At 42.0% G+C, this 25,731-nt stretch overlaps 1 protein-coding gene across 13 annotated transcripts in view; it reads left to right on the top strand.

Moving 5' to 3' along the window:
• Positions 1–25,731, top strand: part of RALGAPB (Ral GTPase activating protein non-catalytic subunit beta) — a 131,736-nt gene that overhangs the window by 91,233 nt on the left and 14,772 nt on the right. For all 13 annotated transcript variants that reach the window (XM_038369407.2, XM_038369405.2, XM_038369404.2 and 10 more), the window contains 8 exons: positions 2,422–2,604; positions 9,431–9,582; positions 10,959–11,146; positions 13,097–13,203; positions 14,706–14,858; positions 15,553–15,762; positions 16,837–16,995; positions 22,299–22,464. In XM_038369407.2, coding sequence (XP_038225335.1) covers positions 2,422–2,604; positions 9,431–9,582; positions 10,959–11,146; positions 13,097–13,203; positions 14,706–14,858; positions 15,553–15,762; positions 16,837–16,995; positions 22,299–22,464 — 1,318 coding nt within the window. The remainder of the gene's footprint in view (positions 1–2,421; positions 2,605–9,430; positions 9,583–10,958; positions 11,147–13,096; positions 13,204–14,705; positions 14,859–15,552; positions 15,763–16,836; positions 16,996–22,298; positions 22,465–25,731) is intronic.

Below are 25,731 nucleotides of genomic sequence, written 5' to 3'. Positions count from 1 at the left end.
ACTCTTGTAAACTGAAAACATACAGATTGTATTTTTAATAAGGAAATAATAGTATCTTTCTTTTTGAAACTTGTATTTCTGCTCCTCAGTCTGAAGCTAATGGGCTTGCTGCTCCTCCCCTCTTCCCAGTTGAGTAGTTGGATCAATCCACTTGCCTGGATTTTGGCATTCCCTGCTGCAGTCCAGAAGATAAGCAGATTTCCCCCCACTGTATTCCCCTTTTATTACTCCTATGACCCTACTGTAACTTACCATTCCCCATACCCCCAAAAAACTTCCAGCTGTCTATCAAACCATCTTTTTTGTACCTACCTTTGGGCAATTGTCACTTGCCCCTTTGAATCTAATTTAAAGCCCTCCTCACTAGGTTGTCTAATCCAGTGTGCAAAGATGCCCTTCCCCTTCTTGGGCAGTGGACCCCATCTTTCCCAGCCATTCTCCGTCCTGGAGCACAATCCCATGGTCAAGGAAGCCAAAGCTCTCCTGTCAATGCCATCTGTGCAGGCACGTGTTCATCTCCAGAATGCATCTGTCCCTGCCTAGGCCCTTACCCTTAACTGTGATAATGGATGAGAATACCATCTAGACGCGTGACTCCTTCACCCTGGCTCCACGAGCCCTGTAGTCACTACAGATCTGCTCAGTGTTACATCTGGCATTATTATTATTAGTGCCCACTAATAAGAGAGCATTAGAGAGACAGATGAGCCTTGGCAATCTTTCTGTAATGTCTTGGATGCAGGCTCTAGGCAGGCAGCAACTTCCTGGGATGACAGGTCAGGTCAGTAGATAGATGCCTCCATCCCCTTCCGAAGGGCGGGTGGAGGAGATCCCCATCACCAGCACCCTATGTTGCCTCCTCTTAGGGGTGGTGGCCCTGAATCTCCCAGCCTCAGGGGAGATGGAGTCTCTCTTTCTTAGCCATGAGTCTGATCATCTCCTTCTGTTGCCAGTACAGCATACTGGTTCTTGACCTTGATGGACTGGGTGAGGGTGGAGCACTGTCTACTGCCTGAGGTCTCCGCCCCACAGAGCAGCCATTCTCCTTACTGTTCTGGTGCCGCTGTCACCTTCTGTAGTCAGCTAGTGACCTCCATCCAGACGTCCCCGTGTACATAATGTCAATGAAGTCCTTGCATAATAAATGACAATAAGCTCTTTGGCTAGGATCTGCCCCAACTTGTTCTTGGACAGCACTAAAACTGTTTAGTACTCAATAAATAAATAAATAAAAATCCCAGCCTCTGTGAGAATCTAAATTCACCATAGGAAAAACTGTCAGAGTGCCATTGGGAAGTCTGTTGCAAAATCCTCTCTAGTGATTACCTGAGAACAGCCTTCAGAATAGTTGGAGAATTGGGAGGCACCAGACTTACCCCTTCAACCTGCTTGTCATTGAGACAGTCTCTAACTGCGGCCCCACTCTGTGGCATCCAGCTCTGGAATGGAGGAAAGGCTGCCTGTCTCTGGGCTCAGAGCCGTGTCCCCACCACCAGAGGCATGATGTAGATGTATACACTAGCAGGCAAAGTACTGTCTGAGGCCAGGAATTCTAGCTCCTTGCTCTAGGTACCAGGGACTGCCTTGTTACATGTTCTAAAGTGTGGCTAAATTACAGGGAGTAGGGGAATCCAAGAGGGTTGATTTGGCTAGAGCAATCCAATTTGAGAGGAGGGAGGAAAGGAGGACAGTTCTTCATCTTTAACTCTTTATCAAGCCAACCTTTGCCCCCCAGTTTGTGGTACTGTTTACTAGCTTCCAAGATCTTGGGCTCTGGCTCCATGGTTGTCCTTCCAGGCCAGAAGTTCCTTCCCATTTATATGTTGGGGAGTTTCCCACTAATTAGTCAGAGAGGGGCCTGGCAGAAGAAGCAAAGTAATTATTGCTGAAAGGATCTGCTCCACTGACTGCTTTCCTTTCACTTCCTCTTTTCCTGGGAGAAAGCTGCAATGTTAACTGAAGGCTCAGAGCAGAGAGTTCCATTGTTGGAGTGAAGTCACACAAAAGAGAGAGTTGTCTGGGTTTGGCATCGCTAACATCTGACAAGTGGATAGGTCCAATTACCTGCAAGAGAGAGCTGACAACCTGTAAGTTCCAAAATAAGGAAGCTAAGCAGAAATCCAACTTGCAGCAAGTCCCCTAGTAAACCAATTGGTGTCCTCTGTTCTTTAGATGCAAACCAGTACATACTGTGGTAGGATTCTTGCACGATCTCTTCACTGTAACTTTTGTGTTCCATTGCATATCAGCATTATATTAAACCTGTCTTACTCACAGTGCTTTCATGTATATCAGAGAGCAGCGCTGAAATGTTTTTGTATTTCTTAGCATTTAGAAGCACTAAAACAAGTTTTCTCTTCTCTGAAAGAGTTCCTGAAGAAATTCTCAGCTCATAGTGTCTCCGCTGCTTGCTTTACTTAGGTGAAGGTGATGGTTGATTCAACTGACAGCAAGCGAGCTGTTAGTTCAGTATGCAGTTACATTGTGTACCAATGCAGCCGTCCAGCTCCATTCCACTCTAGAGATCTTCACTCCATGATCGTTGCAGCATTTCAGTGCCTCTGTGTCTGGCTCACTGAACATCCTGACATGATGGATGAAAAGGTGAGAGAATCTGTGCTGTTCCTGTTTAATGGAGGGAAGATTACAGGTAAATTAAATTCTTGCTGTTTTGTGCTAGAAGGCTTGCACACATAAACCACCTGTTCTTGGGTACTTTTTCATGTGTATATTTCTAGGTTTAAAGAAATGCAGTCAGCTTGAAATCCTACACACATAAACTAACTTCTGGCTGACTCCAAGTAGCATTACTAGAGGTGAGAAGGCATGGAGAGTAGGGTGAGGGGTAGGAGAACAGGGTGAAATGCATTGGTGGTGGTGAAGATGTAGGGGATTGGGGTAAATGGAGCCACCTGCGGGACCTATGAAAATGGGGTTAGGATGGGGGGATATGGATTTGGAATTGTAGGGACTTAAAGGGATGTCATGGAGCTGTGTTCCCTGGTCTCAGAATGGGTGGGGGCTGTGGGAGGCTGAAAGGAAATTCAGGAGGTAAGAGGGCATAGATATATAAGGGGGAACAGGGTACTTGGGGAGGGCATGAAGAGGGGACTTGAAGGCAGAAATCTGTTTGAACAGGACTCCTCTCTGTCAGGCTTTATTGACAAACTGACTTAAACTTTTGGCATTCATTGAAAAGACAGGGAAATTCCCCAACAGAAAGAGAGTTTGAAAAGAGTTAAGTTGACTAACCCACATAAACCACTCACTTTCTTTACAAAAATCTGTGCCTAAAAAAATCTTCACAAGTGTCCAAAAATGAAAAAGTGAGGGCTCTAGCTAGTTCCCCACTGCCCCACAATCCTTCATTACTCACTCTCATTTGCCTAGGCCGGAAGATTGATAACTTAAGAACTAGTGAAGTGATGAGAGTCATGAAATGGAGGTCCAATAACTGAGAGGAGAAAGGGATTTTTAGTCAGATTGCTTAAAACTATTTTATGCAGTGTAGTGGGAGCCATGTTAGTCCCAGGTTATTAGAGAGGCAAGGTGGGTGAGGTAATATCAATAAAAGATATTACCTCACCAGCCTTGTTTCTCTTTTTGTCTGTTAACTCCCATTTAACTTCTGTGCCTAACATTTCAGTTAAAGGAAGCCTTTCTTAAAGATCCAGCATTCTTAACCCTTCAATAAGATGTAGGAGCTCACAGTAAATAAGCTCTGAGACCCACAACAAATTCTCCAGCAAAACTGAAAGGAGAGCAGAGCTAACTTTCCATAAAATTTCTGAGATAAAATAAGCAGGAGGAAAAAACCACCACTTCCTGCCATACTCATCATAAAGAAGCAAAAAAGAGAATATGCACCCAGTTTTTAAAAAATTCCTTTGGTCTCCTTCAGTAATGTTCTGTAAACAGTGTTTTGTTTGGGAATCATGTTCTTAGGTGGTGGTTAGCAAGAGTAGGTTTAAATGGAAGTGTAGGGTTTTCTTCGAGGGGCAGATTCTCAGATGGTCTTACTCTGTTGACTTCAGTGGAGATGAACTGACCTACCTCAGCTGAGGAGCTCACCTGTTATGGTGACAGTGCTCCTTATATTTTGGTGTTTTAAATCACCGTCTCTGCGTCTGCATATTTTGAACATTCTGGGCCAATTTTTAATGTGCACCCACGAACAGTTATTCCCTTTGTATCCACAGATAGGCCAGGTGTGTGCACAAATAGATACAATGCCAATGCTCCACAATCTCAAGGCAGCAACATGAAGATATGTATTTTGAAGTAGCACTTATACACCATTAGCAGACATGGTCCTAAAAGGTTTTCATTTTTATCAAATGGCTTCTCCCAGTGAATTGGGGGCTGAGCTGTTTCTTTGGCAGCATGGTCTCAGTGGACTTCGTGTGTTCTTTCATACATTGAGGGTTTTTAACGTTGATCACACATTGACTATATGCAGTTAACTCAAATCATCACTTTATATTCCACATCATTAAGTGTTGGTTCATTCTAGATTCATTAGGTGGTCTTTAATCCCTTTAAAAATATTTTAGAGCCCACTATTGTGGGATGGCAGCAGTGCAGAGCTCTGTCACCTAACCTCTTAGGTCTGCTAGAGGCCTGGCACCTTATTCGTAGGCAGTATCTTGTGAAGACCAGTGTATCATCAGGAATTTCCTGGATTACAAGGGGAAAAAATTGCTACAGCTCCCCAGATGGAAGGGAGTTCAGTGTATGTTAGTAAACCATGTGTAGATTCCATGACTTTCCTCTATAAGACACAGTAGAACTTCAGAGTTAGGAATGCCCGAGTTACAAACTGACCAGTCAACCACACACTTCGTTTGGAACCAGAAGTACACAATCATGCAGCAGCAGAGACCCAAAAAAAAGCAATTACGGTACAGTACTGTATTAAACATAAACTACTAAAAAAAATAAAGGTAATGCAGCCTTTTTCTTCTGCATAATAAAGTTTCAAAGCTGTATTAAATAAACTTTTGAAAGAACAACTGAAATGTTTGTAACTCTGAAGAAAACATTATAGAGTTACAAACAACCTCCATTCCCAAGGTGTTCATAACTCTGAGGTTCTACTGAAAATGATACTTCTCCCCTGGAATATCCAAGTTTGACCCTTTTACAACAACACTGGGAGCTACATCCTACCTTGCAACAGCTCCCAAAGAAAAAAATTCACTCTTTGGGTTTTTATGTGACATGACTGCAGTTCAAGAAAGTTCAGCAGAATGGCCCTGTCACCAGCAAACCTTCTCTCCGTCACAGCTATGGATGCACTAATTGATTCCCTGTGTGTCTCAATAGATTTGATGCTGCTTAGCTGTTTACTTGTAGGTTTTTCATTGAGGCTGAATGAGCAAGCTAAGGGTTTCATTTTACATTATGAAGGTTCTTTGCAATTGCAAGAGTTAGAAACTTTAAAGAAGACAAGCTGACTGTGAAGAAATAGTAGAAATATGGAAAAGAGCTGCAACACTGGGATTCTGCTTAAAACATCATAATCAATCTTTCTGAAATGCATTTAATACATGTCTGCTTAAATATTTTTATAAAAGACTTTTTCTGGATCACTCTCCTAATAACATCCTCTCTGTTTTCCACATATATAACTCTGAAGAGATGGTGTATAATTTAACTTATGTATAACATTTAGCAGCATTCTTCTAATGTGCTGTTTGTACAAATTCGGCAAAGCTTTTTTGAGGGCTTACGTTTTTGCATTCTACCATGTACGTGTGCAATTGGGATAGTCTTCTAGCAGTGGCAAGAGCCTCAAAACTATACTTGATCAGCAAAACTCACATGGCAGAACTTCATTTGAATTGACAATACATCATTAGAAACACAAGGTGGGCGAGGTGATATCGTTTATTGGTCCAACTTCTGTTGGTGAGAGAGACAAGTTTTTGAGCTACATAGAGCTCTTCTTTAGGTCCAGAAAAACACTCAGCGTGTCACAGATAAATGCAAGATTGAACAAATAATTTAGCATAAATAATTAGCACATATTCCAAGGAATCATTCAAGGTGAAGTGGTCCATTAACACACCTGCAGTCTGGGACAAAAAGGGGGGTTAGTGGGTTACAGATTATTGTAATAAGCCATCAGTCCAGTGTCTATATTAAGACCCTGATTATTAATATTTAGCAGAGTTAGGAATTTAAGATCCCAGACTCGTCTTTTGAAACTATTGTGCAGTTTTGAGAATGAGGACTGATAGGTCAGATATAACGTGATCGCTTTGTGAATAGTAAAAAGAAAAGGAGTACTTGTGGCACCTGAGAGACTAACAAATTTATTTGAGCATAAGCTTTCGTGAGTTACAGCTCACTTCATCGGATGCATTCAGTGGACTGTCCACTGAATGCATCCGATGAAGTGAGCTGTAACTCACGAAAGCTTATGCTCAAATAAATTTGTTAGTCTCTCAGGTGCCACAAGTACTCCTTTTCTTTTTGTGGATACAGACTAACATGGCTGCTACTCTGAAACCTGTCTTTGTGAATAGTGTTCGCCCACAGGTGATTGGGTGCTTTTGTCTTTCATTATTTTCCTGTATGAGTTCATTTGAGAGTATAGCGATTCTGGTTTCACCCACATAGTTGTTTACCCTCTGATCCCATAGTCATTACCCTCTGATCCCATTGAGGATTACCAAAAGAAATTACACCATTTGCTCAAGAAACTCCCTGAAAAAGCACAAGAACAAATCCGCACAGACACACCCCTGGAACCCCAACCTGGGATATTCTGTCTGCTACCCAAGATCCATAAACCTGGAAATCCTGGACGCCCCATCATCTCAGGCATTGGCACCCTGGCAACAAGATTGTCTGGCTATGTAGACTCCTTCCTCAGGCCCTACGCTACCAGCACTCCCAGCTATCTTTGAGACACCACTGACTTCCTGAGGAAACTACAATCCATTGGTGATCTTCCTAAAATCACCATCCTAGCCACTATGGATGTAGAAGCCCTCTACACCAACATTCCACACAAAGATGGACTACAAGCCGTCAGGAACAGTATCCCCGATAATGTCACAGCTAACCTGGTGGCTGAACTTTGTGACTTTGTCCTCACCCATAACTATTTCACATTTGGGGACAATGTATACCTTCAAATCAGCAGCACTGCGATGGGTACCTGCATGGCCCCACAGTATGCCAACGTTTTTATGGCTGACTTAGAACAACGCTTCCTCAGCTCTCGTCCCCTAATGCCCCTACTCTACTTGCGCTACATGGATGACATCTTCATCATCTGGACCCATGGAAAAGAAGCCCTTGAGGAATTCCACCATGATTTCAACAATTTCCATCCCACCATCAACCTCAGCCTGGACCAGTCCACGCAAGAGATCCACTTCCTGGACACTACGGTGCTAATAAGCAATGGTCACATAAACACCACCGTATATCGGAAACCTACTTACTGCTATTCCTACCTACATGCCTCTAGCTTTCATCCAGATCACACCACACGATCCATTGTCTACAGCCAAGCTCTACGATATAACCGCATTTGCTCAAACCCCTCAGACAGAGACAAACACCTACAAGATCTCTATCATGCATTCCTACAACTACAATACCCACCTGCTGAAGTGAAGAAACAGATTGACAGAGGCAGAAGAGTACCCAGAAGTCACCTACTCCAGGACAGGCCCAACAAAGAAAATAACAGAACGCCACTAACTATCACCTTCAGCCCCCAACTAAAACCTCTCCAACGCATCATCAAGGATCTACAACCTATCCTGAGGGACAACCCATCACTCTCTCAGATCTTGGGAGACAGGCCAGTCCTTGCTTACAGACAGCCCCCCAACCTAAAGCAAATACTCACCAGCAATCACACACCACACAACAGAAACACTAACCCAGGAACCTATCCTTGCAACAAAGCCCGTTGCCAACTGTGTCCACATCTCTTCAGGGGACACCATCATAGGGCCTAATCACATCAGCCACACTATCAGAGGCTCGTTCACCTGCGCATCTACCAATGTGATAGATCCCATCATGTGCCAGCAATACCCCTCAGCCATGTACATTAGTCAAACTGGACAGTCTCTATGTAAAAGAATGAATGGACACAAATCAGACGTCAAGAATTATAACATTCAAAAACCATTTGGAGAACACTTCAATCTCTCTGGTCACTTGATTACAGACCTAAGAGTGGCTATCCTTCGACAAAAAAGCTTCAAAAACAGACTCCAATGAGAGACTGCTGAATTGGAATTAATTTGCAAACTGGATACAGTTAACTTAGGCTTGAATAGAGACTGGGAGTGGATGCGTCATTACACAAAGTAAAACTATTTCCCCATGTTATTTCTTCCCCACCCCACCCCCCACTGTTCCTCCAGATGTTCTTGTTAGCTGCTGGAAATGGCCCCCCTTGATTATCACCATAAAAGGTTTTCCTCCTCCTTCTCCCCCCCCCCCCTCGTGCTGGTAATAGCTCATCTTAAGTGATCACTCGCCTTACAGTGTGTATGATAAAACCCATTGTTTCATGTTCTCTGTGTGTGTGTATATAAATCTCCCCACTGTATTTTCCACCGAATGCATCCGATGAAGTGAGCTGTAGCTCACGAAAGCTTATGCTCAAATAAATTTGTTAGTCTCTAAGGTGCCACAAGTACTCCTTTTCTTTTTGTGAATACAGACTAAGACGACTGCTACTCTGAAACCAGTTGTTTCTGGAGCACTTATGTTGTACCTCATCCAGTGCACTCATCCAGTGTTATGATAAGCATGTGTAGGATCCGTGAATCTTGAAAGTTGGGCTGCAGGGGTAGCAGTGAAGATAAGTCTGCCTGTTTTACATCTCTTGTTCTGGCACGGTCTGGTGCCACTTTGAGTTGGTGTGTCCTGTTCTGTGGAGAGTTTACTTCTGTTGATCATCTTGGAGAGGTTGAGGGGTTGTTTGAAGGCCAGAAGAGGAGACTCTGGAAAGACTTCTTTCAGAGTGGGTTCCTCGTTGAATATGGGTTGTAGTTTTTGATGATTCCCCATATGGCTTCCAGTGTGGCGTGGTAAGTGACAACTCAGGAGTGTACATTTGATGGGGTTTTTCTGTATTTAATTAGGTTTTCTTGGGGTATTTGGGTGGCCCATTATATGATATGCTCTACTTCTCTGGAGTATCCTTGTTGGGTGAAGGTGGTTTAGAGTGTGTTAAGGTGTGTATCCCAGACTTTCTCCTTGGAGCATATTCTGTGGTATCTGAGTGCCTTGCTGTAGATAAGATTTCTTGTTGTGCTTGGGGTGGATATGAAGGTAGGTGTGTTGATCTGTGGCTATAATGGTGGTGATACATCATTGTCACATGAAATTCTTTAGGGAGGACCAGACCTGTGTGTTTTGCTTTAAACAGTTTGTCCCTTTCCCACGTTAGGACTGTTTAAAAGAGGTGTTGGAGATTGTGGAATTGGGCATCTCAGGAAGTAAATCCAAAAACAGTGAACAAGAGATCAAGTACAAAGGAGATAAAGAACCAAATCCTGCGTCAATGAGGGTGAAGGATGCAGCTGAAGCTACATTAACATGGTATGGTATTCATCAGAATATGTCAGCTGCCTGGCAGGATATTGCTGCTGGGGAAATTTAGCATTCAGAAGAACACTGTTTTAATGGGTGGGTATGATGGGTGGTAGACTGGGTAACTTGGGATGGATAGATATTTTTCACTTGCTAACTTTACAAGTGGCTTGCAAAAGGGGGTAACTTCCTTCTCCTTTGTTCCACTTGTAGTAAATTGTCATACAGTTGAATGTGAACTATAAAATGATTCCATGTAGTTACCAAGATAAATGTAACTATTCACTAGAACTTGCAGATACACTAGGTATTGCATAAAAGTACTTAAGCATAAATTGCTGTAGTCCAGGCACTTTCCCTTTATCTATGTAAATAAAATTATTAATTGGGGGGGGGGAAAGATTGAACTATTAAATATGCTCATATCTGGTAGTGATTTTACTTCTGGTCATCTTTTTTTAAAGGGCTTAATTTCTGGGGGAGAGCTCAGGTAGATGATCCACAGCAATCTCCTACCTGATCTCTCCCCCAGAAAAAACACCTTTTAAAAAAGTTCAGTCAAGATGTAGTATCATCACCAGACATGATCACTTCCCTCATTCACTGTTCTTGGCTAGGGAATTTCTTCAGAAATTAAACCCTGAGATGGTGCTGTTCCATTAGTGGAAACAGATAATATCTGGGAAAATAGTAAAATAATAATAATTTAAAAAAAACACCCTGCATAATTTCACATTATTATTGATTATTTTTATCGCAGTAGTGCCCATGGACCCCAATCTGGGTCAGGGGCTCCATTATGCTAGGTGCTGTACAACCACATACGAAGACCTGGTCCTCGTCCTGAAGAGTTTGCAATCTGAAAACTTCAAAGGCTGCGCTCCTCAAATTAGGGGTCTAGGTTCATGAAGGCTCTGCTGAATAATTTCTGTTCAAAGTAACACTAAAGCAGTGATAGCAAGCACACCTACTATGGCTGCTACAGGTGCTTGGGATTCAAGAAGGGTTTAGGAATTAAACACATCAATGGACAATAAGAATATTCACAGATGTATACTAAAAGTTAAAATAAATAAAAAGGGGGAGAAATTCTCATGCTTCAAAGCATTCCCAAACTTCTGATTTCCTGTGGTAAAGAAGTAACTTCCCACATGGACAGGTTATTTGATTCTCATGGGGTTTCTTGCATTGTTCTCTGAAGCCTTCAATTATTGGTCCCTGTTTGAGACAGGACCTGGATTATGTGGATCATCGGTTTGATCAGTTGTCAAATTCCTATGTCAGGATGCAAAGGGAACAATATGTCTAAAAGTTCCCATCTCAGACAGGATCAAGATGAATCTTTTTAGGATGTGTTGTTGACTGAATTCTTCTCTGATTTGCAGTATTATGCAGTTACTTGGAGCATTTCCTTCACCCAGTGGCCCTGCCTCTCCTTGCAGCCTGGTGAATGAAACCACCTTAATTAAATACTCCCGTCTACCTACCATTAACAAACACAGCTTCCGCTACTTTGTCCTTGATAATAGTGTCATCCTGGCAATGTTGGAACAGCCTTTAGGGAATGAGCAAAGTAAGTTAAACATTTTGTGTCCTCTTGGTTCTGTAGACCAAAATTCTTTGTAGCATATCTGCAAAATGAACTCATTTTGCATAGGCGGTTCTTTTGCCTTTCACACACTGGAAGCCTGTTCTACAGGGTGTTCCACTGAAGTGTGGAACACTGGCATGTAATTGCAGGGCTTTATACAATAAGATCAACAAAGTGTCACTGTAGTTACAATGAATATAAACCCTGCCAAATTCTCCAACTAAATGTGCACTAACCTGTGAGATCACATGCTTTTAGCTGACTGCTCTGTAAATACAGCTGAAGGAGTAAAACCAGTAACACTTCAGTACATTTTAAAAAGTCACACATTCCACTCCATAAAAGGGTGAATGCTTAAAATGTATGTCGGACTACATGGATTTGTGTTATTGATTTGATAAGTTTAAGGCTCTGTTGCTATTAAATATTTCGGTAGGTATGGACTCCCAGCCACTGATTTGCGTCATTGCTTTTCATCTGTAGGGACTTAACTTCAATTGAGCTCCAATCTCTAGCAGATACTGGGTGAGCCATTCCACTGCACCAGTGGGATTAGCTGTAAGGGAAATGTGCAACAGGGTATTTGTGCCATAACCCATGTCTCCTTACAAACTCTCCTAGCAGTTTCATGTGCACTTTGAACAAGAGGGAATTAGAGTCAGAGCTCTGCAATACCTTGCACAAGCATGCCCTAGAAATGGACAAACACTAGCTCCAAATCGCTGTCTGGGCCTTCCTATATAAAAAGGGGGACACTAAAAGAGTGGTTCCATCCACTCGGGCAGACATGTCGACTGTATCATAAATAGGCATGTCAGACAGATCTAACAGTTATCATGGGCACATGGTCCTTGTCCATAGCCAGAATGCCATTGACCAGTGATACTATTCATTCCCATATGTAGGACTGACCAGGATCAAGGAAATCTGAAGACTCCGAATCTCTGTAATATTTCTCCAAAATGGGAGATGTGATATTAGCCTATAATTACAAGGTCATCAGTATCAAGTGATGACTTTAGTAGGGGCCTCACCCATGCCTCAGTGAGAGTGGCTGAGCACCCTATCCTCAGATGGACACTGACAGTGTCCATCACAATGGGCCTATCATCTTTGCCAGCCAAAAAGAAACATGGGTCCAGTTACCAGGTTGTGGCCCAAAGTGCCCGTAGCACTCCTCTAACTTCACTGACCATCACTAGCTTTAAATTCTAGCAGATAGTTTTGTCCCATTTGGACACTGAAGAACACCTGCACCCATATCTATCCAATCCAAGCAAGTTTACAATAACACTCCTTGACTTTCTTGGAATAGTACACACTCTCTCTCAAGTGAGCAGTTCTTCTCTCTCAGAATAACATTGTGTTTGTCCTAAGTTGTCCCAATATCACTGGCATTAAAATCCTCCAAGGACTGGTCCAAATCCATGTTCTTCTCAGATGCTGATGATGCGTCAGGGCCTGTACAGCAAAGTAAATGTACAAACATACACATCCCTCTATGAATCCACTTGCTGCACATCTGAACAGGCAGTAGATTTTTTTTGATCTACTGGCCTTACTTCTGCATGCAGAAATTACAATCTGTTAGCTGAGTTGTGATGAAACTGACCACCTCTCGCAATCAAACCAAGGTGATCTGGAGCAAGGGTACAAGTCCACTTGGAATGTTAAGAGAGGCCAGCAGAACAGTATTTCCATGTTGCAGCAAAGATCATCCTTTTATTTTTGCTTCCCTTCGGGGATCTGTCTTATGGGTCAGATGGAAGGAGTTACCCTGAAAATCACACAAGTTTACATGGTGATATAGTATATTGAAACTTTTACGGGTATGAATATATTTGTCTGTCTGTGCTGATCACTTAGGTGGTTTCCAGTTGCATTAAATTATTACAAAATATATTAAATATGTTTTATCTGTGCACTCTGCAGATGACTCTTTCCCCTCTGTCACGGTTCTGATCCGCGGGGTGTCTGGAAGACTTGCGTGGGCCCAGCAACTTTGCCTTTTGCCAAGAGGAGCTAAAGCAAATCAAAAGGTCTCTATCAGAGCCCAATGGGAAATTTGTAACTTACAGATGCTCAGCAGAAATTTCACTAAAATTGCAAAATAACCCACAGAATTGGTGACTATATGTATGGCTGAGTCACAGTGCCCTTAACTGTGGGTAATGATGCACATCTCTGGCGCTCTTTACAAATTTCTTAACTTACTAGAGTGTGAGTGTTGAACGAAAATGATGCTTACTTCCCAATTGTTTGTGTGTAAGGGAAACAGTCCCCGCATTGTTTTGAAAGCGTCACGTGGGGGGGGACTGTATATGTCCTTCAGTGTTCAGACATTAATCGTTTGAGTGGAGGTGATGCCATAGCTTCTGGGACTCTTGGCTCTTGTGAACATTTTCCAGCATTATGGTTTTGACATACATTTCTCTGGCTTTTGGGATGACTGGAAATGGATTTATTACAGTGAAACAACGACACTCAGACTGTGTTTGAAATTTGGGGCTCTCTGCCTCCGCTGTCCTTTTTATATTTAGGTCACTTGTACAAATCCAAAAATACAAGGAACCCAAGCAAAACTTAAATTGCTCTTAGCAGTCTACCCATGGCTAAGCAAGTGTTGGAGCAGCATATAATCCTTGTAATGCTTCTAAAGCTACCCTGGCACTTATGCAGATGTGTCACTTGGGACATTTAATGGTATGGCAAGATAGTGAGGTTTGATGGAGACTATGGAAAGGTTCTCTTGGCATTTGAAATACTTGTTGGTGTCAGTGGGGAGTGTAGCAAGGATACAGCGCTTCTTACTTTTTAGCATTTTATACCTCTCAATTAATTAAAAAAAAAAAAAAAGGCATGCTAGTAATGTGATGCTCAGGGCAACCCCAAAGACACTTATCCTGTGTAGCTTATGTGGCAGTGTGTTCCCACTCAGACTTTGGGGTTTGGATAACTCTGATGGTCATGAGGACCTGATCGTACTGCTGAGAGCAAAATACAGTAATTACAAGCCGTATGCAAGCTTCTTGCATACCTCAGCCAGTGAGTTCATCCTGACCTGCAGTATCCCTCCTATGCAGCCCTGGGCTCATCAGCCTGACATGCAGCACCCTTCCCTGGTCTAGTCACATAATCAGTAGGGCCTAGGTGGAGACAACCAGAAATAATCTTGAGCTCTCTTTAAACATTTATTAGAATTGGTTTAACCTAAAACTAAAGCAATCCCAGAAAGGCTTGCAACTTTCATGTAATCGAATGGGGTTGGTGGCATAGAGATTATGTTGAAAACCGGGGTTCATAGGTACCATGAGTAGGACTGAATATCAAACTTTGCTTTCAAACTTATAATCCTTACAAGTGAATAATACTTAATTTTCTGAATGCTTTCTTAATAAATAAATAAAGCCTATTGTTACCTATGGTTATGAATCTGTGATATTGTGATAGAAATCATTTTCTTTGTGTATAGTATAAATGTATTGTGCTACAGGACAAAGCATTTAAATTGGAAATAAAATTGTTCCCTTCGTTGTAACAGATGTTTTTACCAGAACCTCGACCAGCTCCTAAAAATGATGTTGGAATCAAATACAGTGTGAGACACCGGCCCTTTCCTGAGGAGGTGGACAAGATCCCCTTTGTGAAAGCTGACCTGAGCATTCCAGACTTGCATGAAATTGTTAATGAGGAAGTAAGAGGTTTTAGTCTTTGATTATTTCCTCTGTTCTTTGCCCATCAGCTTCAGAGTCCATTTGATAAATTACAGCCTTTACGGGGCACTTAACTCTAAAGCTTTCCTGTTGGAAAGGGTAATGCAGTAGTACGTTACCAACTTCCGTTAATGAGGTGACAAACTCACTGCAGCTTAGTGAAGTCTAGGAACTAACCAGGGCTGATGGTAGGACCTGTGGTATGACTCTACCTATTATTGGCCTATTGGGGAGCCATACACAATATGTTTTGCCCCAATCCTGACACACTATGATGACCTGAAGCAGTGACTTGTTTCCTGCTGCTGCTCCAGAGAAAGAGGTTAGCACCTCTTCTGTCTTTTGAGAGCTCTTGCAAATGTGGCATTATTAGATTAGAGTGAAAAATGTGCTATTCTTCCAGCTCATTTGAAGGACAAATATTGGATACGTCGTTTGCCACAGTTGTCCTAAACAAATATGATATTGATTGGGGAGTTTCAAGTTTCACTGACCCTCCTCCACATCGGTGGGACCTCACTACTCCATGCTCCCATAAACATGGGGGAGTGTTCCAGGAACTATTCAAGCTTGTGGTTTGTTCCTCTGTGAACTAGCGAGGGAGGTGCTTTGAAATGCTGGGAAAGAGATGTTGCTGGAATCAGTATTCCATATCTGTGAAATAATGTGTTTCAGTTGGAAGAGCGGCATGAGAAGCTGAGGAATGGTATGGCCCAACAGATCACTTATGAGACTTCTATAGATCAGCAGAGTGAAGAGGAGTGGCGCAAGAAGAGTTTCCCTGACCCTATCACTGAGTGCAAGCCCCCGCCTCCTGCCCAGGAATTCCAGACAGCACGCCTCTTCCTCTCGCATTTTGGATTTCTGTCACTGGAGGCACTGAAGGTGACTTGATATCTCCGTTCATATTGCACAAATAATCTCAAACACCCCAATACCCTGTAGGACAAAAGAGTGTCACTTAGCAGCTTTGCTAATGGAGTTTTCTGTTGTGTAAATATACTGCAGGAGCTAGTCACTGTTATGATAGCTGTGGTCTGCTAGGATATAGGGAAATGATCCCAGAACGTCTCAGGAGTACTGGAAGCCAGGGGTGCAGTGGTCTAATGCTTCAAGTTTTGACTGAAGAGCTCTAAGCTGGTTTTACAAAAGGTACCTCAATTGGGATAATTACATATTGTGTACTTGAAATTCTTCCTGCAATTTCAGTTGAATGCCATAGTTGCTTTCAGCCCTAAACATTTCTGTAGGATTGCAGTATTCTGTTAAACAGATCCAATTATCCATACATATATGGCTTGTAAGTTGCTACATAAAGCACTTTTGGATCCATATAATGGAAACACTAGCTAAATGTACAATTATTTTATGAGTTAGTACAGATTAATCCAATTTTCAGCTGGAAACACTGCCTCCTGCTTTTGGTGTCTCTATATCTCACTGTGGAGTTTGTCTCTAGCTCTGTACAGACTATCAACAAACAGAGAATTGAGCTGTTGCAGAAATAATAATCACAAGAAGTACTTAGTGATTTCTTTCTTCCAGATGGTCTGCAAAACAAAGTGTATGTGGAGTTAAGCACAGTGTTTGTGTGCTACAAGTCCTCACTAGCCTGGGTGTGGGGAAAAGCATTTATATTAAAAAGTTCAAAATTATTTCTATCATTTCCATTCAGTGAAATCTCTTGGTTCTTCTAGAATTTCTTCAATGAACCATGGACACTGTGACATCAAATTGTTCAAGCTTCTTTGCAAAACCATACAAAACAAGGCTTTTGTGGTGTCATATTTATGTCACGTTAGAAATTTACGTTATGGTTTTGATCTTATTTAGAAAAAAAGCATTTATTATGGTCAGTGTATTTTAAAATGATTAATACTGAAACCATCAAAGAACATTACTGGTGGAAAGGTTTTTTTTTAATAGTTAAAAATTTGAACTTCTTTGTTTGCTGGGTAGGAAACTGCTAACAGCCGTCTACCTCCTCATCTGATTGCACTTGACTCCAGTCTCCCTGGGTTTTTTGATGACCTTGGTTACTTGGATCTACTGCCATGTCGTCCTTTTGATACAGTTTTCATTTTCTATATGAAGGCAGGCCAGAAAACAAGCCAGGAGGTAGGTGAAAAATTGGAGCACTGATTGATCTCGGTTTGTTTTTGCTTCATTTACCTCTTAGTTATATAGCAATGCGGTCTAATGGCTGGAGCAGAGGACTGGGACTCAGGATTCTTGGTTTTTCTGTGTGGTCTCCAACAAGTCACTGTGCTTTGTTTTTTATCTGTAAAATGAGGATAATTATTAGTTATGTATGTCAAAAGGATTAATAATGCTTTATCCAGTACTGGTCTAAATGTATGGAGACACCTGTCTGCAGAACCTGACATTAAAGGGACACTTTCAAGGTTCACGGGCCCAATGTACGACCAGTACCATAACTTGTTCCAGTGGTGTGCAAAGTCCAAGTAGTTTGCTTTTGTAGCCTTTCATTTCAAACAGAAATGTCAATGAATTGGAAAACTAAATGTACAAGTAAAAAGGAATTATTGCTTTGTAAGGTGTATGTTGCACTGACTGTACTTGTTTGCATTCAAACGTTATCAGTAGGGAGAGTATCAGGGTAGAGGACTGCAGAGCCAAACAGCGACATCCTTGCATCTGAACTGTAGCTTGGAAACCCACTATTATAAAAGAGTGTATAAATTCATCCTAATGAGACATTTTTATAGTGCCTTCCCCTCATTCCCTGTGTACTCCGCACTGTACGTAGTGTAAATGTAGGTGTCTGTCACAGCACTAATTAATTTACTCCAGGCACCCTCTCCGCATCTTATAAGCTTGGAAATATTCAGCTAACAAAATGCAGCACAATCTCGTTTATCTTAAATGCACCGGTGGAACATATTGTTACTGTTACCTGAAACCAGGGTCATACCACCTGACAACCTTTCAGATAGGTGATGTTTGGGTGTGGAAAGCCTGTGCAGCTGGCTTTTTCCAGGCCAGACATCTTCGTACGATAAAATAGGGCTAAGGCATGTAAGTTAAAGTACCTTATTCCTGCTGAGCCAGCTGCTCTGATCCATGCATTTTTATGGGCTTGGGCAAATAAAGATTTCTTGGTAGAAACCATAATCCTGCAGAGCTGGACAGCCTTCAGGAGCTCAACCAGCAGTCTATTATTGTGGGGTCAGTCCTGTAGACTTTGACGTCTGGTGGTAAGGTAGGAGGCCTTGAGCACATTGTTTCAGACTCTGTATTGCTGGTACCCCCAAATTATCCAAAAGTTTTGGGTATCCCTAGGGTCTTCAGGTAATGTACTTGATTTCCTGAATCACCTAACATGCACTAAGTCATGTGATCAAAGTCAAGTTAATCAAAAATGCACTACTGTTCCTATCTCCACAGGACTGAACGAGATGAGGAACTCGGGTATTTCCACTTCCTAAAAGTACTGAGATTTAATTTTTATTGTGTTTGCACTGACCGTAATCATCTTAAGATCAAATGTAACCCCTTCTCCAGTGTTATCCAATGCTAGCCTAGATGAGTGGCTGAGCCCTATCTGCAGAGGGACAAGATCAGAGCGAAGACCAAGTGAAGTTTATTGCCTCTGAAATGCTAGCTGGCTGACACTACCCAGTTGTTTTTACTCTCTACAGCAAGTGAAGGGAGCTCTTTGAGCTAGCTGGAGATGGGTTTTTTTCTGTTCTTGGGGTGAATTTACCCCCTTCAAACTTGTTGCTTCTGTCAGGTTCTGAGGGAGGACAGGTAGCAGCAGCTCTGTTGGCCTTCCCTCCCGATGAATCAGCCCTGCATCATAAGGGGCCAGGGTGGCATATAACTTATTCCTCTCTTCACGAACTTCATTGAAATTGTCCCCTGGTTTGTCTTTATGTTGGCCATATCCTCTTTTCAGATAGCACAATATAAAATTGTTTCTGTAGCCTTAGATACACATGTCCCATTTGCAGCTCTGACTCCTTCTCTGATTGCACCACTACAAGTGTTAGGCCTCATACCATTTTCTTTCCTGGGGTGGAAACCTGTGATTCTCCCACTCCTAGATTGTGTCTTAGGCTACAGTACCCTGTGCATTAACCATGTTTGTCCAGCAGGTCCAACTGGACTCCCCCTCTATAGTTTTTCCGTTTTGGAGTGTGTAAATGGCAGTAAATCAGTGACTCCAAACAGCTTCTTAAAACAAAGTATTGTTTAATCTTAACTGTAGGACCAAAGCAGAATATAAGAGAAAAGGTTTTGAAACAACAAAGGCCTACACCATCCTCCTTATGGGGACCCTGCTAGGTGTAACTTCCCTTAGCTTTTGGAGTCTGGGGTTCACCTTTCCCCTCCCTGAGAGTGTCTCTCTCAATTCAGGCCCAAGTTCTCTCCTCCAGTATTTTCTGAGCCTGGTTAAACCAGTTTGGGTAACTCAGCAGGAACGTTTGTGTGTGTGTGTGGGGGGGGGGGGGGTAGTAATGTTAGGGTCAATAGTCCCAGGAGTTTGCTGAGGAGCAGTTATCTGGGCTGTTGTCCTCCTTCTTGCCCACATTTCTTGATCATCGTGCTATTGAATTAACCCCATATGCATACGGTAAACATTCCAATTTCTCAGGTCACATACAGTATTCATGGACTGTTACAGAACAGCTTTGAATCTATCGTAATGCACACATAGCATCTTGTACTACTGTACAACACAGCACTGTACATATGCAACAAAATCCTTGAAAATGACTGGTATGAAAACTACCCAGAAAAAACATATTGTAGCAGTGTGCTTGGGAGGCAGAATAGTAAATTGAAGTAGTAATGAGCAGCATTATGTGCTGGCATATGTTAGGGGGTTGTAATCACCTTTTTCTAAATATATTATTTAATTTTAAAATTTTATGGTTGATTTTAGGCAAGTATGCAACCAGTCCAAACTGCTAAATAGAACTGAAATATTTAGGAATTGGAAATACCTACACTTTTATGTCCTCTTAAGGAAAAATTAGCTTTCACTTGAGTCTGTGTACAGCTTCTATATACCACTTCTCCCATTGATTTATAGGTACATATCAGCAATTTAAAGTGTATTCAGTACTTTTTGAAAGAAAATTATGCAGTTTGAATCATAGTGTAAGAACAGGTTCTATGAGAAATACATTGGGTAAACAGCTGCATAAAGGTACACTAAAATAGGACATTGCTGAGAAACAGTATGTTACTACATTGTTTTTCAGTGGTCTATCTGTATCAAAGAAAATTTTTGTGTGAATATAGTCCATATGTAGTAACAGAACCAATAAAATACATGTAAAGTCTGTGTCGTTAAAACCTGATCTTCTGAGTTGCATTTGCTTGCCTAGTTGTGGTATGGAAGTAGTGTATCTATCCACCCATGCGCATGTGCAAATGTGTGCTCATCTCTATATCTGGAAATGTGTGCACAATTCTGAAACTCTGAACAAATCTTGGGCTTTCATTAAGGAAGCACAGTGATAACAATGTATTACCAGATGCTACACATTTCAGACAACTAACAGTTTTCCAACCTAACTGGTCTTGTGTCCCATCTTTATGGGCAGGGCTGTTAGTACTCATGATCTTCTTTCGCCTTTTGGTAGGGCCTAACATATGATGTAATTTATTTATCCAGGCAAATGGAAATGGCTGCATAATAGCTATTTTTACAAAATAGCCACATAGTTATGCTCCAGAATATAAATATTTCCTTAAAAACATCTCTAGCCTTTAGAGCTCTGAAGATCAGCCTTTCTAATGTGAATGAGATATAAACCCATTCAGTTGTGTATGCCTGAGTTTGCAGATGGCCTGGAACAATACTTCTGAGACTTGTGAGCTCTCATATCAATGTGGCTGAACCATAACCAAATGCTGAATGTTAACATTAACTGTCTCGCTGCTGATCATGTTAACAAAGCCCTCCATGTAATGTGTGTATCCATTGTTGGATAGGGTGAAATGGGGCTGTTGGGATGGGTGGGTGCAAGGAGGCTCTTACTGATACTGTAAGCACGTTGTTCTGGTTGTACAGTCCCTAGCACACTGGGGCCCTGTGTGCTAATGCTGTATGAATACTGCAGACCCTTCTTGCTCCATATTTAAAGTCCTCTTTCCCGCATCTCAGGAAGGAGAGAGAGATGAGCTTCATCCCCCTCCTTCTTCAGGATTAACAGTCATAACCGTCTCCTATGTGCTAAACACCACAAATGCCTCCTACCCCTTCCTGCCTGCAAAAGCTCCAGTCTCCTATACGTTTTTCAAAACCTCCACCCGGCCTCAGTGATATCTAAAATGCAGCTCTTTGTGCGTTCCTGTGGAACTGGGCGTGGAGGGGAGAGTAAAACTGAACTCGGATTCAAAATAACGAGGCGTGGCAGAATTAGATTTTTATGTATAGTTTTGATGGATAATATCAGTGTTTATTTTTAAGCATTTGTAAAATAGATTTAAAATTTTCACAGTTGCACAAAATTAAGCATTTTTAGCATTTTTGTAGTGTTTTCTTTCTTTACATTTTCAGTTGCGGGCAACTAATGGGTGGGTTCAGCCAATAATAATTAAATGGCAGCAGACACTGAGATTCAAAAAAGTTACACCTTTATAACCATTAAAACACACATTGTCAACATATCAAAATACACAATGTAAATATCCTTAAATCAAACTGAGTTCTCAAACAGCATTTTTCTTGTTTTGCCTGAATGTATGGTCATCTATGGAAATATTTTTTCATCAGTTTGTGTGCATGGTGAAAGTTTACTGATTTTAAAAATCTAATCCTTCCAAGCCTAAGAATAAGCAAGGAACTTCATACTGATGATACAGCACAGGATCAGGAGCTGAGAGTGAAGGGGACATGTCTGTAGCTCCTACTGCATTATTTTCAGTCTAAAGTGCTGTGTAAGACATGGGGCCTTGCTTTTTATATCACTGTTCAGGTTTCATCCAGGTCAGCAGTGGTTAATTGGCATTGGACATCTCTGTGCCTCAGTGCTGCAATGAGATTTGCACAGAAAGACCCCAGAACTAAGTGAGGCTTTGTGTTGGCTCAAAAGTCTGTTCCCGATGCATTCATTACAGGATTGGGGCCCTGGGGCCTGTGTGGAATGAGTGGGAAATGTCAATGTTGCCCAAAACAAAGCAAACAAACTCACCAACTTGTAATTGGCTCCCTCAGTCTCAGCAAAGAGAAACGAAAGAGTCAGGGAGACTGAACTATTGTCACTCATAGAGAGAGGTTTTTCAAAAAACCAGACTGAGGCACCTGAGTAACGTGGCCAAGGCTGTACTGCTCTAGGGATGATTAGAAGACGTTTTGTCAGCACCACGTTTGCTGTATAGAAAAATTAAATGAAAACTGCCGCCTCCAGCTTTCTGTTCATATTGTGAATTGGAATATGTTGCAGATTCTGAAGAATGTAGAGTCTTCCAGAAATGTTCAGCCACACTTCCTAGAATTCTTACTGTCTCTTGGCTGGGCCGTAGATGTGGGAAAGCACCCTGGTTGGACTGGTCATGTTTCAACAAGTTGGTCCATTAACAGTTGTAGTGATGAAGAGGGTCCTGAGCAAGGTAAGATCTGGTACTTGTTTAGTGAATTGTAAATCTGTGGCTCTTTCAGAATGCATAGTCTGTTTAAATTTCTTGCTTCAGGATGTACTAATTCCTTGGAGCACTTTAAATCTTGTTTCTTTCTATACAAGTCTGCCTACATTTGCTAGTATTTGGTGTACAGCTTTTATTATACCCCAGACTTTTTTTTTCTTTTTAATTATGCTATTTATTTAAAGTTAAGTCTGAAGTGCACAAACCTGAAGTACAGAACAATAATGTTCTTGTGTACTGTTGGGAGGAGATATCGAGTCAGGTCAATTCTGCATCCATGCCTGTTCCATATTGTTAATTAAAATATGGAAGGTGGAGTTTAATGTGATGTGATACAAGCAAATATTCAGATAGAATCAGAGGTTTGACATGTGTCTCAGTACATAGGATGTACTGTGCGACTTGAGAAACTGGCTGTAAATATATTAAATTGAGATTTGATCAAGATAAACTTAAAAGCGTTCATATTGAAAGGAATAGCAAAAATATAGACTAGGGTAATATTGGCTACTCAGAAGTACCATATAGGAGTGTCAAACTTGTTATAATGAGAGGATTGGATTCCATGTTTAATTATGGTCCAGTGGCCAGGATATAAATTCAGAACTTCATACTCCCTTAGTTCCCACACTGCAGTCAGTGGGTGTTTGAAGAGAGAGCAGTGGGAGAATGCAGCCTATATGTAGTAATTATGTTTAATATTTAGTTCCTTATTGTTACATTCAGTATCATTCAGTGAAAAAATTGCTGCCTTTAGGCCACTGCTATTGCTGCCCTCTCTCTCCTCTTTTTTCTTCCTTTTTCCTTTCTTTGTAAGAGTTCTTTGTTCTTCTTTCTGCTTTTCTTCCTAGCAGCAACTCTCACTTCCCTGCTGGCTTCATTCCCATCCATTTTCCTGTTCTGTCAGCTCAAATGGTCAGCAATGCAGTGTGGAGGCTGAAGTATTCTTGGGCTTTAGTGTTGGTGCTCCAATGAGATGACTGGAGAACATGACAGTTCACACCCCTCAGATATTGTATCAGGCTGTCCAGAGACTTTGGTAGACATCAGTGTGTTGGTTTACACTTGGTTCACCTTTGGAAGGTTTTCTTTGCAACTATGAGGGCTCAAAGCTTTTTTTTTTTTTAAATGTAAAGGCAAGATTCTGGGGAGCCTAAATGTCATGAGAGCCACAAATACATCATCCAGGCTGGTTCTGGTCTGTGGTCTATATGTCTGACAGCCCTGGTATAGAGCTTAGATGAGTTGATAACTGAGTGGCCAACCATGCAGTGTTGCAGGAAGGCAAGTATTCTTTGGGCTGTAGTAATAGCAGGTTTCAGAGTAGCAGCCGTGTTAGTCTGTATTCGCAAAAAGAAAAGGAGTACTTGTGGCACCTTAGAGACTAACAAATTTATTTGAGCATAAGCTTTCGTGACCTACAGCATCCGATAAAGTTAGCTGTAGCTCACGAAAGCTTATGCTCAAATAAATTTGTTAGTCTCTAAGGTGCCACAAGTAGTAATAGCAGTATCAAACAAGTGAGGAAACTATTCTGCTCTGACTAGGCCGTAGTTGGAATCTTGAATTCCAGTTTGGCCACCACATTTCAGTCAGAGATGAATTGGAGACCACCAGAGGAAAGCAATTAATGATGAAAAGCGTGGGAAATGAGTAGGCAGGTTTAGAGAGCTGAGGGCATTCATTCAGAGGAGAAAACAGCTGTCCACAAATATCTGAGAGGAGTCTGCAATATGGCCAGGGATTAATTGTACTCTTAGTAAGCAAGTATGGAAGGGGATAAGTAGGCAATGTAAAGATTGCCATGGCTGTGGTTGTTACATGGTGGTAATTAGATTTGAGTGTGCACTTTGGCTTTCATCTTAACTTAACTCAACCTTCCACACAAACTTCCTCGTGGCTGGACTTTACAAAAACTAGACAAGCCATTTACAAAACACACTTTGATTCTCTACAAAAGAAAAAGGACACTAAGCTATCTAAACTACTATATGCCACAAGGGGCCACAACAATGGTTCCCGTAACCCATCCAGCAATATTGTTAATCTATCCAACTATACTCTTAGCCCAGCGGAAGAATCTGTCCTATCTCGGGGCCTCTCCTTTTGCCCCTCCACCCCCATGAACATGATACAGTTCTGTGGTGACCTAGAATCCTATTTTCGACGTCTCAGACTCAAGGAATATTTCCAACACACCTCTGACCAACATATTAACCCACAGAGACCTTCCTGCCAACACTACAAAAAGAAGGATTCTGGGTGGACTCCTCCTGAAGGTCGAAACAGCAGCCTGGATTTCTACATAGACTGCTTCCGCCGACGTGCACGAGCTGAAATTGTGGAAAAGCAGCATCGCTTACCCCATAACCTCAGCCATGCAGAACACAGTGCCATCCACAGCCTCAGAAACAACTCTGACATCATAATCAAAAAGGCTGACAAAGGAGGTGCTGTCGTCATCATGAATAGGTCGGAGTATGAACAAGAGGCTACTAGGCAGCTCTCCAACACCACTTTCTACAAGCCATTACCCTCTGATCCCACTGAGAGTTACCAAAAGAAACTACAGCATTTGCTCAAGAAACTCCCTGAAAAAGCACAAGAACAAATCCGCACAGACACACCCCTGGAGCCAGGACCTGGGGTATTCTATCTGCTACCCAAGATCCATAAACCTGGAAATCCTGGACGCCCCATCATCTCAGGCATTGGCACCCTGACAGCAGGATTGTCTGGCTATGTAGACTCCCTCCTCAGGCCCTTCGTTACCAGCACTCCCAGCTATCTTCGAGACACCACCGATTTCCTGAGGAAACTACAGTCCATTGGTGATCTTCCTAAAAACACCATCCTAGCCACTATGGATGTAGAAGCCCTCTACACCAACATTCCACACAAAGATGGACTACAAGCCGTCAGGAACGGTATCCCCGATACTGTCACGGCTAACCTGGTGGCAGAACTTTGTGACTTTGTCCTGACCCATAACTATTTCACATTTGGTGACAATGTATACCTTCAAATCAGCGGCACTGCGATGGGTACCCGCATGGCCCCACAGTATGCCAACATTTTTATGGCTGACTTAGAACAACGCTTCCTCAGCTCTCGTCCCCTAATGCCCCTACTCTACTTGCGCTACATTGATGACATCTTCATCATCTGGACCCATGGAAAAGAAGCTCTTGAGGAATTCCACCATGATTTCAACAATTTCCATCCCACCATCAA

Source organism: Dermochelys coriacea, chromosome 13 (genome assembly GCF_009764565.3).
Source record: "Dermochelys coriacea isolate rDerCor1 chromosome 13, rDerCor1.pri.v4, whole genome shotgun sequence".
Classification (NCBI taxonomy): domain Eukaryota; kingdom Metazoa; phylum Chordata; order Testudines; family Dermochelyidae; genus Dermochelys; species Dermochelys coriacea.
Note: the sequence above shows the minus strand (reverse complement) of the source record. Positions and strands in the feature narration are given on the sequence as shown.